The 15,622-nt window shown below is 47.1% G+C and overlaps 8 protein-coding genes across 8 annotated transcripts; 5 read left to right on the top strand and 3 right to left on the bottom strand.

Annotated features, from left to right (window-relative positions):
- Positions 1-158: 158 nt before the first annotated feature.
- FPRO_00101 (uncharacterized protein) lies at positions 159-1,203 on the bottom strand (the record flags this gene model as incomplete). Its single annotated transcript, XM_031225766.1, has 2 exons — positions 159-1,121; positions 1,171-1,203. 2 exons carry the CDS (start codon positions 1,201-1,203, stop codon positions 159-161), a joined length of 996 nt encoding a protein of 331 aa, XP_031076369.1.
- A 387-nt stretch (positions 1,204-1,590) lies between these two features.
- On the top strand, positions 1,591-2,814 carry FPRO_00102 (related to 2`-hydroxyisoflavone reductase; the record flags this gene model as incomplete). The annotated part of the gene is made up of 6 exons (XM_031225765.1): positions 1,591-1,624; positions 1,674-1,744; positions 1,796-2,007; positions 2,061-2,157; positions 2,210-2,501; positions 2,552-2,814. 6 exons carry the CDS (start codon positions 1,591-1,593, stop codon positions 2,812-2,814), a joined length of 969 nt encoding a protein of 322 aa, XP_031076368.1.
- A 1,204-nt stretch (positions 2,815-4,018) lies between these two features.
- FPRO_00103 (uncharacterized protein) lies at positions 4,019-6,137 on the top strand (the record flags this gene model as incomplete). The annotated part of the gene is made up of 3 exons (XM_031225764.1): positions 4,019-4,439; positions 4,487-4,698; positions 4,815-6,137. The coding sequence occupies 3 exons, from the start codon at positions 4,019-4,021 to the stop codon at positions 6,135-6,137; spliced, it is 1,956 nt and encodes a 651-aa protein (XP_031076367.1).
- Positions 6,138-6,360: 223 nt separating this feature from the next.
- FPRO_00104 (uncharacterized protein) lies at positions 6,361-7,278 on the top strand (the record flags this gene model as incomplete). Its single annotated transcript, XM_031225763.1, has 1 exon — positions 6,361-7,278. One exon carries the CDS (start codon positions 6,361-6,363, stop codon positions 7,276-7,278), a length of 918 nt encoding a protein of 305 aa, XP_031076366.1.
- Positions 7,279-7,411: 133 nt separating this feature from the next.
- On the bottom strand, positions 7,412-8,440 carry FPRO_00105 (uncharacterized protein; the record flags this gene model as incomplete). The annotated part of the gene is made up of 1 exon (XM_031225761.1): positions 7,412-8,440. One exon carries the CDS (start codon positions 8,438-8,440, stop codon positions 7,412-7,414), a length of 1,029 nt encoding a protein of 342 aa, XP_031076365.1.
- Positions 8,441-8,772: 332 nt separating this feature from the next.
- FPRO_00106 (uncharacterized protein) lies at positions 8,773-11,300 on the bottom strand (the record flags this gene model as incomplete). Its single annotated transcript, XM_031225760.1, has 2 exons — positions 8,773-8,985; positions 9,039-11,300. 2 exons carry the CDS (start codon positions 11,298-11,300, stop codon positions 8,773-8,775), a joined length of 2,475 nt encoding a protein of 824 aa, XP_031076364.1.
- Positions 11,301-11,775: 475 nt separating this feature from the next.
- FPRO_00107 (uncharacterized protein) lies at positions 11,776-14,131 on the top strand (the record flags this gene model as incomplete). The annotated part of the gene is made up of 2 exons (XM_031225759.1): positions 11,776-13,991; positions 14,041-14,131. The coding sequence occupies 2 exons, from the start codon at positions 11,776-11,778 to the stop codon at positions 14,129-14,131; spliced, it is 2,307 nt and encodes a 768-aa protein (XP_031076363.1).
- Positions 14,132-14,544: 413 nt separating this feature from the next.
- Positions 14,545-15,510, top strand: FPRO_00108 (uncharacterized protein; the record flags this gene model as incomplete). The annotated part of the gene is made up of 1 exon (XM_031225758.1): positions 14,545-15,510. The coding sequence occupies one exon, from the start codon at positions 14,545-14,547 to the stop codon at positions 15,508-15,510; it is 966 nt and encodes a 321-aa protein (XP_031076362.1).
- Between the last annotated feature and the right edge of the window lie 112 nt (positions 15,511-15,622).

The raw sequence follows: 15,622 nt of genomic DNA, 5'->3' as shown, positions 1-15,622 counted from the left end.
AATTGAACTAGTAACGTTTGTCTAGCCTCGAAGACATACTGAAAGTTGAGCTATAGAGCATTAAACCACTAATACTTTGTCGCTCAGAAGTAGTCGCCCAATTCAACAAGGACACGAAGATGATGAGATCAAGAGTGATTACCGAAAAGTGCCTCCTTTCATTTTAACAGGTTCTTTTCTCCTCTATATCTTATAAAAGGAGCGAATAGCTCATCAACCATCTTTACATCCCATCGAGGACCATCCCCAAAACAGACACAGCTATCATACAGCCTGCACTTAACGTCTTCCAGTAGATGGCGCAAGACTGTGTTATCTCGTACAAGCGCAGCCTTTCTCATGTTCTCTAATTCATCGTGACTCATTGTCTTCCTGAGCCGTTTCTCAATACCAATACACGATAGCCACTGGTCTGGATCCTTGCCCGTAGAGCGATACTCTGTTTCTATTAGATTACACAGTACAAGTCCCAGATCCTTTTCAGCGGCGACGGCATAGGCTTGGCTAATGGAGCCCGTTTGTTTATACTCGACTCTTGCCTTTGCCATGGTCTCGATGAAAGACGGCTTGATATCCTGCGTAGCTTTTGAATGCTCCAGGCCTTTTTGGATGAGTGCTTTGGAGTTGTGTTGCGTGCATACTGTTTGGTAATGTTCCATGACTGACCAGAATAGAAGGCCTGCAAAGGTCTCGGCACCGGTTCCCAGGTATGGCAAGATGTCTTGAGGCGGTAACGAGACGCGTAGGTAATGTAATGGGTCTAGCCACATGCTGCACTCCAGACGATATTGGGTCGATTGTGGGGGGCTTATTGGGAGAGAAATGCTGCTGAAGCTCTGGAAGCTGGTTGCGTCTGTAGTGATGATGTCGCTATCTGAAGGCCCAGTGCTAGGACAGACTGTTTCTATCTGGGAAACGCTGGGTGGAGCTTCGATATCAGCAGCAAGTGCAAGCTCACGAAGGATGTCAAGCATTTCTTGTCGTTCATCACCTTGAGCTACATCTAGTAGTTTCTGAATGCCCTGCTTCAGACGCGCATTTTGATCCGCCAGCGCGTGGTTTGACTGGGCCTGTCGCTTGCGAAAAGCTGCTTGGGAGCGGCGGCCTCGCTCACGACGACGCTGGAAGCCCATGTAAGCGCCTGCATGGAGTCGATTCGAGGAAACTCACCGTCAACTCATCTTGAGGTTCTGCAACACCCATATTGTCGCTTATATGCTACCTTTTGATCTACCATTGGCCCAAGAATATAACGTTCTGTCAAGACTGTTATCCGAATCTTGTATTTGTCAGACGGAAGCGGAGTAGTAAGCACAAATGCCTTGCCCTGATTGGGTGGGTAATTTGTACAGATTACCCCGATCACGTAACCGCCGGGGACAGCTTAGGCCGACCCAGTATCGCCAAAAGGGTTAAAAAGTTGAGGTTACGTGTTCGGAATAAAATGTCTGCCCGGGGTCAGAAATTGACTAACAAAGAGATCCCCGGTCAAGGCCGAGAGTTATCTATAAAATGAGGGTCGTTCCGCTTCACAAAAATACATGAGAATCACAGAATTCCCAAATACATCTCACTTACAAGTCATTCAATATGGTCAAAATTGCTATCGCAGGAGCTTCTAGCGGTATGTTTAGCTTTATCAACTCAGTCCTAAAGTTATTGACCGTTTTTAGAGCTCGCCAGAGAGATTCTCGACAGGCTTGTCGCTACTGGAAAGCATGATATTACTGCACTCGTCCGTAAGGTACATCTGGACCATGACCCGCTTGTTTGAACTGGCGACTGACAGACCTAGGACCCATCGACATTTCCTGAGCTCCCGGGAATCTCTTGGATTAAAACTGATTACGACAACAAGTCGGAGCTTGTGAATTTATTCCGCGGCGTTGAAACCGTCCTCTCGTTCCTTGCAGTCCACTTGGATCCGGGAAATGAGACCCAGAAACGACTTATTGACGCAGCCGTTGAGGCTGGCGTGAAGAGGTTCGCTCCATCTGAGTGGGCAACGTAAGCTTCCCAGAAAGTAGTGACAAGTATCATTGCAACTGACTATGCTTTAGAGGGGCCAAGTTGGCAGACTCTCTTGATGTCATGTCATGGTACAGCGGCAAGATCGAGATCAGAGAATATCTCAAGAGCTTGAACTCTGATAAAAAGGTAGCATATTCAAGATATCCTCTCCATTACAGAGGCTGATTAGATCAATAAGGTTATCGAGTATACACTGTTCCAGCCTGGTGGCTTTATGGATTACCTTTGCCATCCATACAAGACTGCAAAGTACATCACCACTACCGTCGTCAACGTCGACTTCGTCAAGAAACATGCGATTGTTGTCGAAGGTACACTCGACGACGAGATCACCTATACAAGTGTCAATGACATTGCCAACATCGTCACACAGGCTATTGACTTTGAAGGTGAATGGCCAGTGGTTGGAGGTATGAGCGGTGATCGAATTTCTATTCGCCAGCTCCTGAAAATTGGAGAAGAAGTACGAGGTAAGTATGCTGACAGAACTAAAGGAGAGGAAGGTACTGACTTCACGAAGGAGAACCTTTCACTATTGAGTGGCTCAAGATGGAGGATCTCGCCGCTGGGGAACTGAAGACAGATAACTATCCAAGACTTCCACTGCCGTCAGTTCCTCAGGACCAGGTGGAAGCTTTCTCAAAGATGGTGGTTATCGGGACACTTACTGCGTTCCATCGTGGAGCTTGGACTGTCTCGGATGAATGGAATCAGGTTTTCCCTAATTATAAATTTATAAAGGTTGATGAGCTGTTGAAGTCAGTGTGGGGGAGTGAAAATTAACATTGGAGAAAATTTTTGAATTCTCTGGGGATAGAGAGACATATTAGAAATACATGACATATATAGTTATACTAAGGCTTATCATCTTTCCTTGGAGATGGTGCTGATTGGACGGTCCAGACTACAGGGATAACTGCCGCCTATAAGGTTAACCTTTAGGCTGTAAATATAGGTAATAAATAAGAATACAGTATTTTTTTTTCTTAATATAAGCTTTTACCTAAAAGCTTTTATAATAACTATTATATCTTACTATAAGCCTTAAGGTATTATAAAGTAAAGAGATTAAGAGATATATAAAAGGATATAACCTTAAGTTTATATCTCTATATATATACTATAATATAACTTTATAAATAGTATATTTATAGTAAATTAAACTATTATTAATAAGGATTATATAAGCTAAAAGGCTTAAGTATATATTTAAAGACTTTTCATTATATATAATGCTTTTTTATATATAAGTAAATAGTAGATTAAAAAGTAGTATAGCTTTAAAGACCTTATAAAGGTTAATAACCTTTAATCTTTTACTAAAGCCTACTTTAAACTTAAAACTATTCTAGATATAGTTTATATTAAGCTGGCCTTTTTTGGTTATAAGGCATTTAAGGCAGCTATTAATGACCTAGGTGCTTGTTATATTATGGATTTTGCTTGCCATAAGGCCGATATATTAAAAGAGCTGGCGAAGAAGGAGGGGACAGTCCAGACAATAAGGCGATTAGCAGGAAAACTAGTAAACGCGATGATTGAAATAAGGTCCAATGGCCTAAAGCCTGAGCTGAAAGGGCTTGGCTGGACTTAGAGTGCAGTCCGCCGAGATCCCAAAAAGGGAAATCAGCCTAGGAGGCCTCCGAGGACTGGTCCAGAACACTGGGGATGTACATACGCCCGACTTGCCAATTATAATGTACAAACTAACCGCCGTGGTAAGGCTCAATTATTGACAAACAAATCCTACTGGTCCACAGTCACATGACCTTATGCAAGACTAAGACAAAAGACTCAGACAGAGCCAGCTGAATATGCAAACAATTTGCACCTGAAAGGTTCTCGTTCTTATCCTCTACCTAGAGTCACCCTCTACAAAAGCTTCTGATTCTTGAGTCCTAGGCTGGAGTAAACCTGTGCCAGCTGATTTATTCATCGTCAAGCTGTATTGCGGTGCAGACGTCTTATCGCGTTCGCTCTTCTCGAAATGGATGATTCACTTCTCCGAGGCCATACCTGCCTGCACTGCCAGAAGCTCAACCTCTGTGACGAACTAGAAAAGGTTTTCATATGTAGAGACTTGAAATCGAGGCACTATCCGGACCATCACCACATGAGATTCACTGGTTTACGTCTTGACGATCTACAAGAAGGTGCGCGCAGTGGCTGCAGCCTCGGGAAGTATCTCTCTTCACAGCTTGGAGAAGGATACCCAGAACAATGGAGCCCACACGACTTGAAGTTGTACACTGATGATTGGAGGTTCTGGGGTCTGATACCTTTGGAAAAGACTCTCTCAAGTGACCAAAAGCTTGGATTCCCGATGAAAGACCACTATGTCCATGCTCCGTCATATAAAGGATATGGCCATCCAGAGTTCCTGTCTTATAATCTCACGACTGATCAAGGTGAGCTGGCCAGCTAAGCTATTATAGCATATCACTGAAGAATATAGAGTTCAAATGGAGCGAAGGACTGTCTTTCACTCGAAAGCCGATAAGTACAGATCCACTGTCAGACATCACCGCGGCAACTATTAGAGATTGGAAAGCTAGATGCGACACCAGGCAATGTCAATCCCACACAATCTGCTCCAGGCCAATTCCAAGATTCTTACCTAGTCGACTCATCGAGATTGTCAGAATTAGTAAGGGCCAGAAGCCTTGTGTGAGACTTGTTGAAGGAAATTCGCTAGAGAAAGACACCGAGTACACAGCTCTGAGCTATTGCTGGGGGGGTGACTTGAATAATTGTTTGAAAGAAAGCAATAAGGACTCGTACAGGACCGAATACCCTGGGAAGACATTCCTAGGACGATCCAAGATGCCATTCTGACATCGCACAAGCTTGGAATTGGATTCATCTGGGTAGATTCTCTCTGCATCATCCAAGACAGAAAAGGATCCCATAAAGAAATTGAGATCGGCCAGATGACACAAGTCTATACCCACGCAGCTTTCACAATTGCAGCCAAAAGGGCACCAGACGCTCATACTGGCTTTCTTCACCCGAGGTCACTTCCCTCAGGAACAACAGTCGTGGAGGTCCGAGACGAAGCTGGAGAAACAAGACAATGCATATTGACCTTCCAAGTTCCGGAAAGAGATGAAGACCAAAATTTCTTAGATACAAGGGGTTGGACATTGCAAGAATACATACTGTCTCGCCGATTGCTCATTATCGGATCGTTGACGACAGTGTGGTCTTGCCGCAAGGAACGTGAGGGAAACTGTGACGGATGGAGTCTGGATAGAAAACGAGGTGACCCTTTCAGGTTTGAAGCAACTTGGATTTGGAGTGACAAGACAGTGTTCAAAAACACGCACCGTCTTGATGCTATTGCCTTCTTCGGCACTCATCCCGAATACGATCACCCAAGACCTGACGATCGTTCCATTAGGTTGGAGTGGAAGTATCTGGTTGAGCTATACACCAGACGAAACCTCACAAGGCCAACTGATAGGATTCTCGCAATATCGGGCCTAGCACAGATTTTCAGCCGCATACGCGGAGGAAAATACGCCGCTGGCCTATGGGTGAATGACCTTCCTCAAGCGCTTCTTTGGGAAACCAGTTCTGGAGCTTCATGCCCAAGACCAAGTAATCAGGGACCATCCTGGTCTTGGACTGCTATTAACAGAGCAGTTACATGCGATTTTGGTAACGGAAGAAATGTCTCATCAGTGGACTCTATTGAGTATGAGCTCGATCAGCCAGGAGCTCCCTTTGGGTCTGTCAAATGCGGTACTCTTCGTGTCACGGGGCCTGCACTGGACCTGGAGTGGAAATGTAGCAGAAGTACGTCTCATCGGAAGAATCCTGGGGGGCATCATCTGAAGTACTTGACGGCTGATGGAGGGTATATTAACGCTAATATCAAGTTTTGTCCCGATGCAGAAGAGTCTGACTCAGACTGGGCCACAGTAACATTACTTGCTATTAAAACTCATGAACTCACGGCAGGCTTAGTCTTGCGAAAGAAGAATGACACTGATTGCTCAAGGTTGGGCTTCTTTAACGCGCGTCTTCGGGAGAATAACCCCAATTCATACTGCCAATTGCCGATGGTCAAGGAATGGGGTAGTAGAACTTTCACTATTGTATAGTTGATAGATCTCTGCATAAGACGGGAACAGGCACTGTCGGGATTCAGTATCAGAGCCGTAGTGGAGTAGTGAGGGGTTAGTCCAGCGGAGAGTGCTCCCCAAAGCGGCAGAAGAATACTCCGCGCCTAAAGGATGGGGAAGCAAATGACATAGATAAACTAAACTCAAGATCAGAATATGACATAGTACTCAGATTGAATCATACCAGAGAATCATCGTCAAAATGGCTTCAGAAAACCTAGAACAGCGCACTTTGCATCTCGTTGGCATTGGCGTCGGTCACTCGATCGCTCCGCCAATGCACAACCATATTGCTCAATCCCTCGGGCTCCCATGGACATTCTACGCTACGGAATGCGCTACCCTCGATGAATTGATGGACCTTGCGCGAAAAGACACTACAGCAGGCCTGGTTGTTACAATGCCTTACAAGAACGCCATCATTCCTCGGCTCGATGCGTTAGACGACCTTGCTGCCACCATCGGCGCTTGCAACAACGTCTACCGAGACTGGGAAGATCCTAAAAAGTTACGTGGGACAAACACTGATTGGCGCGGAATCAAGGGCTGTCTTCTCGAGAAGGGAGATCAAGCTGGTGTACCTGTTCTGAACAAGCCAGCCTTGATCGTTGGCGCCGGAGGAGCTAGTCGAGCAGCTGTTTATGCGCTCAGCTCGTACTTTCAATCTTCCATCATTTACGTGTTGAATCGCGATGAGCAAGAAGTGATAGATCTGATGCGGGACTCTCAGAAACTTTCGCCTGTTCCGACAATCATCCACGTCAAGGAGGGAGAAGCGCAGAAGCTTGAGACACCATACTACGTCGTCGGCACAGTGCCTGACTTTGAGCCTCAAACACCAGATGAACTTGCTGTTCGAGCCAACCTGGAAGAGTTCCTCTCTCGACCTGAAAAGGGAGTGTTACTTGATATGTGCTTCAAGCCGAGAAGGACGAGAATGATCAAGCTGGCGGAGCAGAAGGGCTGGCCTACGGTTGAAGGAACGCATGTTATTGGGTATCAGATTGAAGAGCAGTGGAGGCTTTGGACTGGTGAAGAGAGGGTGAAGAAGCTTGATAGAGAGGGAGCGTGGAAGGTTCTTATCGACTCGGCTGAGAAGAGTCCCGGTATCAACTTTTAGATTTAATCTACTTAAGCTTTTTCATGAGACATTTCATGAAAGACCCAGTGACTTTAATATGAACTGAAATTCTTTGCTACGAACTGGAGGTAGCCAGAAGTATTCCTATGTCCTTGGTTTCATTACTACACATCTAGATCTGGTTCAACTTCAACCTCTCAACAAATTTCTTCCAAGCTGCGATGCCCCTCTCGGCATGTTGCTTCGGAACATCCTGCCCCTCCTCAGCCATAGTTCGTGAAAACAACTCCATCGAGACGTATCCCTTGTAGCCCATGTCATGAATCAACACCTTTGCGATATCCTCAACAGGGAGATATGCACCTCGATCCGTCTCATACATATAAGCCCTGGCATTTCGCGACCAATTCATCCTAGCAGGGTTTCCGTCAACATGAAATGGATGTCCTTTGACAAGGGGAGTTTCCATCCTTTCAGCATCAACGACTTGGATATAGAATAACTTATCCAGTGTGACTTCTTTGACAAGTCTCTCTAAGGATTCTTTTAGGTCTTGATCAGCATTGGGCGTCTTGCCAGTTGGAGAAGCTGGATCACCCCACACACGTCCGGCGATATTAAATGTGTCAAGGCAGAGGCCAAAGTTAGGTCTATCGACCTTCTGGGCCACTTCCCAGGATTTCTCCCAAGTGTCTACATGCGTACTCCAGCATAAAGCTTCGTATGCAAAACGAATCGGGGGGTCTTGTTTGATGCCCAGATCAGCTAGTTCGACGAGATCTCCTACTATAACATCCATATCGCCGGTCAATTGATCAGCCGGGAGGAAGTTGGCAGGAATCTGAATCGTATTGGTACCCAAGATCTTTGCGATCTTGAACCACAGTTTGATCTTCTCGATGAGTCGAGCGTGTTGCTCCCGGTCCTTCAGACCCTCATAGAACAAGAATGGCTGAAGACCAATGACTGTAAGCTTCAAGCCATTCAGCAGCTCTCGAATATGCGATGCTGCAGCAAGAATCTGATCATTGCTGGGAGTTTCGACGCTGTGCAGTCTTTTTGCCTCATATTCAAGATCCTCATAGAAGACTTCGATGCCTTGGAAGCCATGCTCTGAAGCCTGTTTGGCTTTGTTGGAGAAGTCGTGGAGCCATGCTCGGCCGAGCGAGGCTGACAAGATTGCAGGCTGGAAAACGCTCATTTTGTTTGATTTAGTGGCTAGATGAACTAAGGGCGATGAAATGTCGTTGGCTTTAGGTAGTGCTTTATCTCATGTATTCAATTGGTGGCATGGTGTCGCTCGAGGCCAGACTGACAGAAGTGAGCCGGCAAAATACTGTTCCGATGACGTCAACCGGGGATGCAACTCCCGAGGTTCAATGGGTAAGTCATTATCCAAGATTTTACATCCGGTGCCTTACTAAGTATAGTGACAGGATATGGACGTTCTAATACAGAGAAGAGTCATTGTGGACATTTACGGGCAATGGTGGTATTATAGCCTTGATAGATGTCATTGCCTTGTCTACGTGCCTATGTATCCGCTTCTCTTTCTAATCGCTCCTTATATGCTCTAAACACCTCGTCTCTCATGAGATTAGCTGGTGCTCGCCTCGTGGTGAATAACTCAAACTGCATCATTCCCTGCTCTGGTAGGACCTGCAGACCATCAACAGGTATCCATCCCTTCTCTGATAACGACTTAATTTGCTTAAGCAATGGAGTCTCTAGTGGTGTGTACGATAGCTGTGAATGTATATTAGCTTGATTCCACCACGCAATGCAATACTAGCGCTTACCTCGATTGCGACGCCACCAGTCGGGCTTGAAAGCCAATGATCTGGGAGACTCGTGTCTGCTGAGCACTGCCCATCGATTTCTCGTGTTGCCACGCACGAGACGACAATTGTGGGTAGGCTTAGGTCTTCAGGCCATACGTCGTCTTTGGAACCAATTACTCTAAACGATGGGGCATCATGACTTCCGATCTCTATCTCGATGCCATCCGCCGTAGACCTCCTTATTTCTCTTTTGTACTGGTTATTGAATTGCTTGATGAGTTCTTCTGCCCTTGACCGAGTTCGGTTGTGAATCAGAATAGTCTTCACGCCGAGTCGAATGAGAGCGTACGCAGCAGCACGGGCCATACCTCCAGCACCAATGATGAGCCCTGTCGTCCGTCTTCTGACAGCATTGATAGGAGATAGATTTCGCTGAACGCAGGTATGAATACCAATCCAATCAGTGTTCTCACCAAACAGAGCTACTGTTGGTCCAGCCGTATTTCTTTCAAGTAAAGAGTCCATCGTAGCCTTCTTCAGACATAGAAGGGTGTTGACAGCTCCAATGGCTTTTGCCTCCTCACTCAAGAAGTCAAGCATGGGTAGTATAGCAGTCTTGAACGGTGCAGTTATACTGGCCCCTCCGAAAGTGTTATCTTTGATGAGCTCAGATAGCTGGTCTATCGATTCCCGAAGGAAGATGTTGTATCGGTGCGGCATGCCAAGTAGTTTGAAGGCCGCATTGTGCATCGCTGGTGATAGACTCTTGGACGTGCAATTTCCGTAGATGCCAAAATATTGGTTGTCGAGAAGAAAGGATGAGAAGACTGCTTTCTGCGCTTCTTGAACTGTGAGCAGAACATTGGATGGACAATCTTGGGCCAGCCTTCGGACCAGTGGGTGAGTGACTGGGCTGAGGATGGGGTTGAGATAGCATGACATGCGTCCAAGACGGCCCGTATTGTATGCTATTAATGGAATGGTATGATCTGGTGACGAATTGACTCGGTGGATAAAGTGCTGGGCGGCGAAGTTGTCTTCCACGGACCTCGCCTCTTGACAGATACGAATGATGTCGCATCCGAGACTTTGAGCTCGCTCAATCATGGCCCATTGCTTTGGTAAGTTCCAGCCATCTTCTGCTGGATCGGCAACGACATGGTGTGCGATGATCTTCGTTTGGCGTTTAGATGTAATGAGGTTCTGAATCTTGGCTGCGTCGCATTTGAGATCGACGCAGAGGTACTCCGGAGCCAGGCGTAGCCCGTGATGTAAAAGCTCAAAGTACTCATCCTCGGAGATTCTCCTTTCACTTCCGTATGTATCGATATGGTATATAATTGGGAGTCGTATATTTCTCCTGACGACGAAGAAATGCCTGCTGATTTTATCTGTGGCAGTGTCCTTGCTGTTAACCTCACTTCCAAGACTTGAATCCGGTATTGTGAGTTCAAGAGCATCTGCTTCCGTGTCCAGTCCACGAAAGTCGGTGATGAGCGAGCTGAGTGTTGATAGTGGTAAGGACAAAGAGTACGTAAACTTTCTGGTCTCGAGTGGTATGGAAGAAAGACTGTTCTTTGCTTTGTACTTGCTGTAGCAGTCGTCTCGTCTTGTGATGCTGTATATCAGCTGCAGAAAGTCTTCTTCAACCTTCTTCAGTGCAAGAGCCCTAGGCGATATATCGCCGCGTGAGGTTGCAGTATCCGGCTTGGAAAGTGTCATATCTGAGATGTTGTAGAACTCAAAACTTGACAGATTCCGGTAAGCTGGTGCTGCACGACGTGTGAGATCCCGGATAGTTTTCACGTCGAATACTCTCAGATGCCGTTGAATCTCTTCAGCGTCTCGCAGAATGTAAATGATGAGATGATCCTTGGCATACTCGGCAAGCCATTCCTTTCCAGTGCCTTCAACAACACCAGGACCGCACACAATAACTGCACCAGTCGGGTTGTCGAAGAGCATAGATCTCATTAGTTTCAACTCCTCTTGTCGGTATTGAGAGATGCCGCTAGTTGCCTTGTATGCTGCTCTAGAAAGCCCTGTGGCTTTGTAGAAGTACTGATCCGCATCTAGAATTCGAAAACCCAAGGCGCTTGAAGCCATGACCGCTAGCGTTGACATGCCACTGCCTCGCATGCCGATGAGCGCTATAGATGCATTTGGTGCATAGTTGTGTTTAGGGTGAGAATGGTCGGGGGTAGTTTTTCTTGAGAGTGGCGTTTGAGGAGTTGGTATCCTCGAAAGCCCCAGAGGCGTTGTTGCTGCTGAAGCTGCCATAATTTTCACTGACGTCTTGCTGGGGCTAACCATAATTCTTTGACGCTTAGGTCGATTGTGCGCTTCGTGGACTCGTCGAGACATCAGGCATAAATCCAAGCGATGTGTCTTTGAGCAGCCAGAGTCATGGGCACACAAGAGGACATGGTACTGTTCTCATAGCGGCCAGCCACGCCTTTGCCCTCAATGTGTTTAATCATATTGCCGACCCTTGATACTCGCCCAGGGTAGGTAAGTGGCCGCGGCATATCCCAAACCAATCAAATGGCACCGGCAGAAATTTCTGCCGCTCCAGTTAGACCCAGTCACCCCGCACAACACTTACTGGATTAGGAAAGGATGGAGAAAGATGATTGTGATGAGTGAGTCTGATGAATTCGAGTGTCGATGAAATCTGGCCGGCGTCAACCACCGGCAGTTGAGATACACACAAGAATGTGAGGAAAGAATAATCTCACAGCATTTAAGCCTCATAATGTCGACGACTTCCCGAGACTCGAAAGGCAGAGGTCAGCAAGAAGCTAGTCCACGAGCTTCAAAACGTGCAAGGACCGATACCGAGACTTCAGACAAGGGGCCCAATGGACGTAATCGACATCGAATTACACGAGCATGCAACGAGTGTAGGAGAAGGAAAGATAGATGCGGTGGCCAAAGGCCATCGTGCAAGTCTTGCATCGATAACAACCGGACATGCAGCTATGGACCCTCAAAGAAGCGAGGACTACGGCCGGGTTATGTGAGAGGCATCGAAACATTACTGGGACTCATCTTTAAGTCCATCCAGGGGAGCGAAGATTGGATATGTGGGCTTCTGGAGGGTGTTGTTCAACAATCATCCTTCTGTCCCGCATCTGGTCTCCACGATGCAAATATCTCTGTCGATTTTCTACTCGAAACATGGCATAAATCCTCGGTATCGAAGAAAATGGGAAGTCTTCTGTCTGCAGAGGGTGAGTTTGATGAAGAAGGTGCCGACTCAAGTCAGATTTTCGACACAAAGGTGGTCGAGGGTCTTACACTTTTGGTATCGACAAAGAATGGCACAGGGGCTCCAATGACGCCAAGAGATACGATTACAACACAATCAGGCCTACCAACCTTTGATTACTCTCCCTTACCTACTACATCAACTTCACCCCCTCATCAAATCGAAAAGACAACGCTTCATGACACCATCACCCGCCAACCAGAACCCGCATCACGATGCCTGGATTCCCTGCCATCAGCTGTCCCTGACCTTCCGAAGAACTGGTCATATCTCTTAGACCTTTATTTCGAGACGACGCATTGCTGGTTCCCTATATCGCAAAAGCACGAACTTCTGCGCGCTGCTTACACGTTATCTCACGAACCATCGACAGCATCTACTAGTTCACTATCATCTGGAGAAATAGCCTTCCTTCATGCTGTCCTTGCATACGCCTCACATCAGTCGACAACCTTATCACAAACTCGTAGCGGAAAGTCGACTGATTTAAAGTACCCCAACTTGCCACGAAATCTACTCGAGACAAGTTTATTCGCGAAGCCAACTGCCTTTGATCTCGGACATGTTCGAGCTCTGCTTATCATATGCCTCTTTGAAATGGATCAGAACCGTTGGTCTGTAGCATGGACTACAATCGGGCGAGCCATATACACAGCAATATCCCTTGGCCTATTCTCCCAGGGCACCGCCGTTGATCCGTCAAGCCGGGATGGTGTAAAACGGACAACTATGGGCTGCGCACTACTAGAAACCATGGTCGCAGCACGTCTAGATACGCTACCATACCTCACACCCTCCAATATATTCCTTCAAGGCGGCTTGTTGGCTGATGGGAATGAGGAATGGGAACCATGGAACCTGAAGATCCTCGCTGAACCAGAATCTCAGCAAGACGAACAGAACACAAACTTGCATGTTCCGGGGCATGTGATAAGTACGTTCAACCGATCACTCCAGGTCGTTCTATTTTTGAACAATTTGATACACCACAAAAAGAATCTTGCCACGGTCGGGAGCTTTAGCAAGCTCATGGACTTATGCAAGGAGAACTTGAGCGCTATGGATAGCCTGAGATCCACCAGCATGTCACCTCAGGCTCTTGGTCTTTGCATAGCTTCAGCAACCATCTTTGAAATGGTAGCAACTGAGGCTTCGGTCTCCCACCGTCCTATCCTCGAACGCCCAAGAGGCTACTGGGAGAATGTTTCAATGTTGGCCAGCCTCACAGAGAAACGCGTCCGGATCATAGGTCGCTGTGCTATCTCACCTGTTATCAAAGCTTGTATAGAATTAGCTGCGCGGTCTTTTCGTCAGCAGGAAGCGCATTATGCTCCTAGTAATTTCGGCGATGATTCTAATTGCGCCAAAGAAGCTGTTGCGAGATGTTTGCATATCTTGCAAGAGCCGCTGGGCGGAATGTCCCAAGATGATGTCTTGAACGATTCACTGCTTATATCTGCTGGTGAAGAGAGTCATTCACTAATTCCAATACACGGGAAGAGACCAGTGCCATCCCAGTTCGAACTACCACCAACTCCATCAACACTACTGTCGAGCAAGGTGGACACATCAGTGCCGGACAATGCAGTACCTTCACAACCACCAAGCGGAATGTCATTCCCAATAGACCCAACCTTGGGGTCAAACATTGAAGATGACGGTCTTTTCGACAGTCTCGCTACGTTGGACTCGACGGATTGGTAAGTGTATAAAGAATAGACACCGTTTTCGTAACTGACGAGCAGATAGGCTGGCAAACCCACCAGAGTTCATGCAGCACCTGGGAATGCTTGATGATGCCCCTAGTAATCTTGAGCATCTGTTTGACATGGGTTTCTAGTTTGAAAAAGCACGCATAATAGCTTGTTCAATATCCTGGCAATATACTCGGTTGCGAGCCACACCCACGAGACTGTGAGGACTCGCACGAATCAGCCACAATAGCTGCACACTACACTAGACATATCATGACTCTCGGAAAGTGGCTAGAAATGGGCCGTTGAGGATACCTGTGTCTAAAACGAAACTGCTAAACGATTTAACGGAGGGGGATGCACTAAAGCCGCCCAGTAGTGGATGTTGCTCCGGCCGGCAAAGTTCTTTCCCACTTTCCTTGGTGACCGGTCTATCACAACAATCAGTGCTCCACTCTTATCAATTCGACGGATCGGGTGATTTAATGCTCTGATGTCGTGGAGATCAGTACTCTCACATCATCAACCACGCTCTTGACACTTCGTTGATCGGTTCAATATGGTTGCAGACGATACAACACCAGCCCACCAACGGCCCAATAACGACAGCGGCTTTGCAACAAATAAAATGGCCCAGCCGTCAGATGCTGTGCCGCAAGGTGCCAAAGCCGACGGCCAGAAGCAATTCTACATCTTTGGCCACAACATATCACACTCTCTATCACCGACACTTCATAACGCCGGCTTCAAAGCTCTGAACCTGCCACATCACTACCAAATCCACGAGAGCGAGAATGTTGATGAGTCAGTTGAGAGCATAATTCAACGACCCGACTTTGGCGGCGCATCTGTCACGTTTCCACACAAGCTACAGATCGGAAAGTTGTTGGGATCACTCTCTCCAAGAGGAGAGAGCATTGGAGCTATCAATACCGTTGTTGTCACTGAATTCAATGGTGAAAGAGTGCTTCATGGCGACAACACGGACTGGATAGGTATCAAGAGATGTGTTGAGAAGTCTGGAGCTCGAGACTTTGCTTCTGCGTCAGCTCTAGTGCTGGGTGCTGGAGGTGCTGCTAGAGCGGCATGCTACGCTGTCCAGACCCTCGGCTTTGGAGAGCTCATTGTCGTCAACAGGACTTTGAGCAAGGCTGAGGATCTAGCGTCAAGGTTTCCAGACCTCAAGACCCGGGCATTTACAACACTGAAGGAGGCTGCCACTGCAAAGGATGCTCAGATCAGGTTTATCGTTGCCTGTATACCGGCTGACGATCTTGGAGCTGAGAAGATTCCCAGTAGCTTGTTCTCAGGAACTGGAGATGGAGTGCTGGTAGAGATGGCATACAGACCGCAAGTAACAGGAATGATGACAGTCGCTGAGCGATATCCTGGCTGGAAGGTGTACAGGGGCGTTGATGTTCTGGAGGAGCAGGCATATGCCCAATTCGAGTTGTGGACCGGAAAAGAAGCTCCGATTGAGGCTATGAGAGGTGCTATGCAAGCGAAGCTAAAGGAGAAAGCTTGAGAGTGTTGCTCAAATCAAGGAAAGTCAGTTGGCAAGAGGAGCCAACGCGCAGTATAGAAGGGTTGATGAAATAAACTAGAAGGACTGCAACATCCCAGTCGGTACTACCACA

The sequence above is a fragment of the Fusarium proliferatum genome (assembly GCF_900067095.1).
Source record: "Fusarium proliferatum ET1 genome assembly, contig: FPRO_scaffold001, whole genome shotgun sequence".
Taxonomy (NCBI): domain Eukaryota; kingdom Fungi; phylum Ascomycota; class Sordariomycetes; order Hypocreales; family Nectriaceae; genus Fusarium; species Fusarium proliferatum.
The sequence above is the reverse complement of the archived record's forward strand: the minus strand, read 5'-3'. Positions and strand labels throughout refer to the sequence as shown.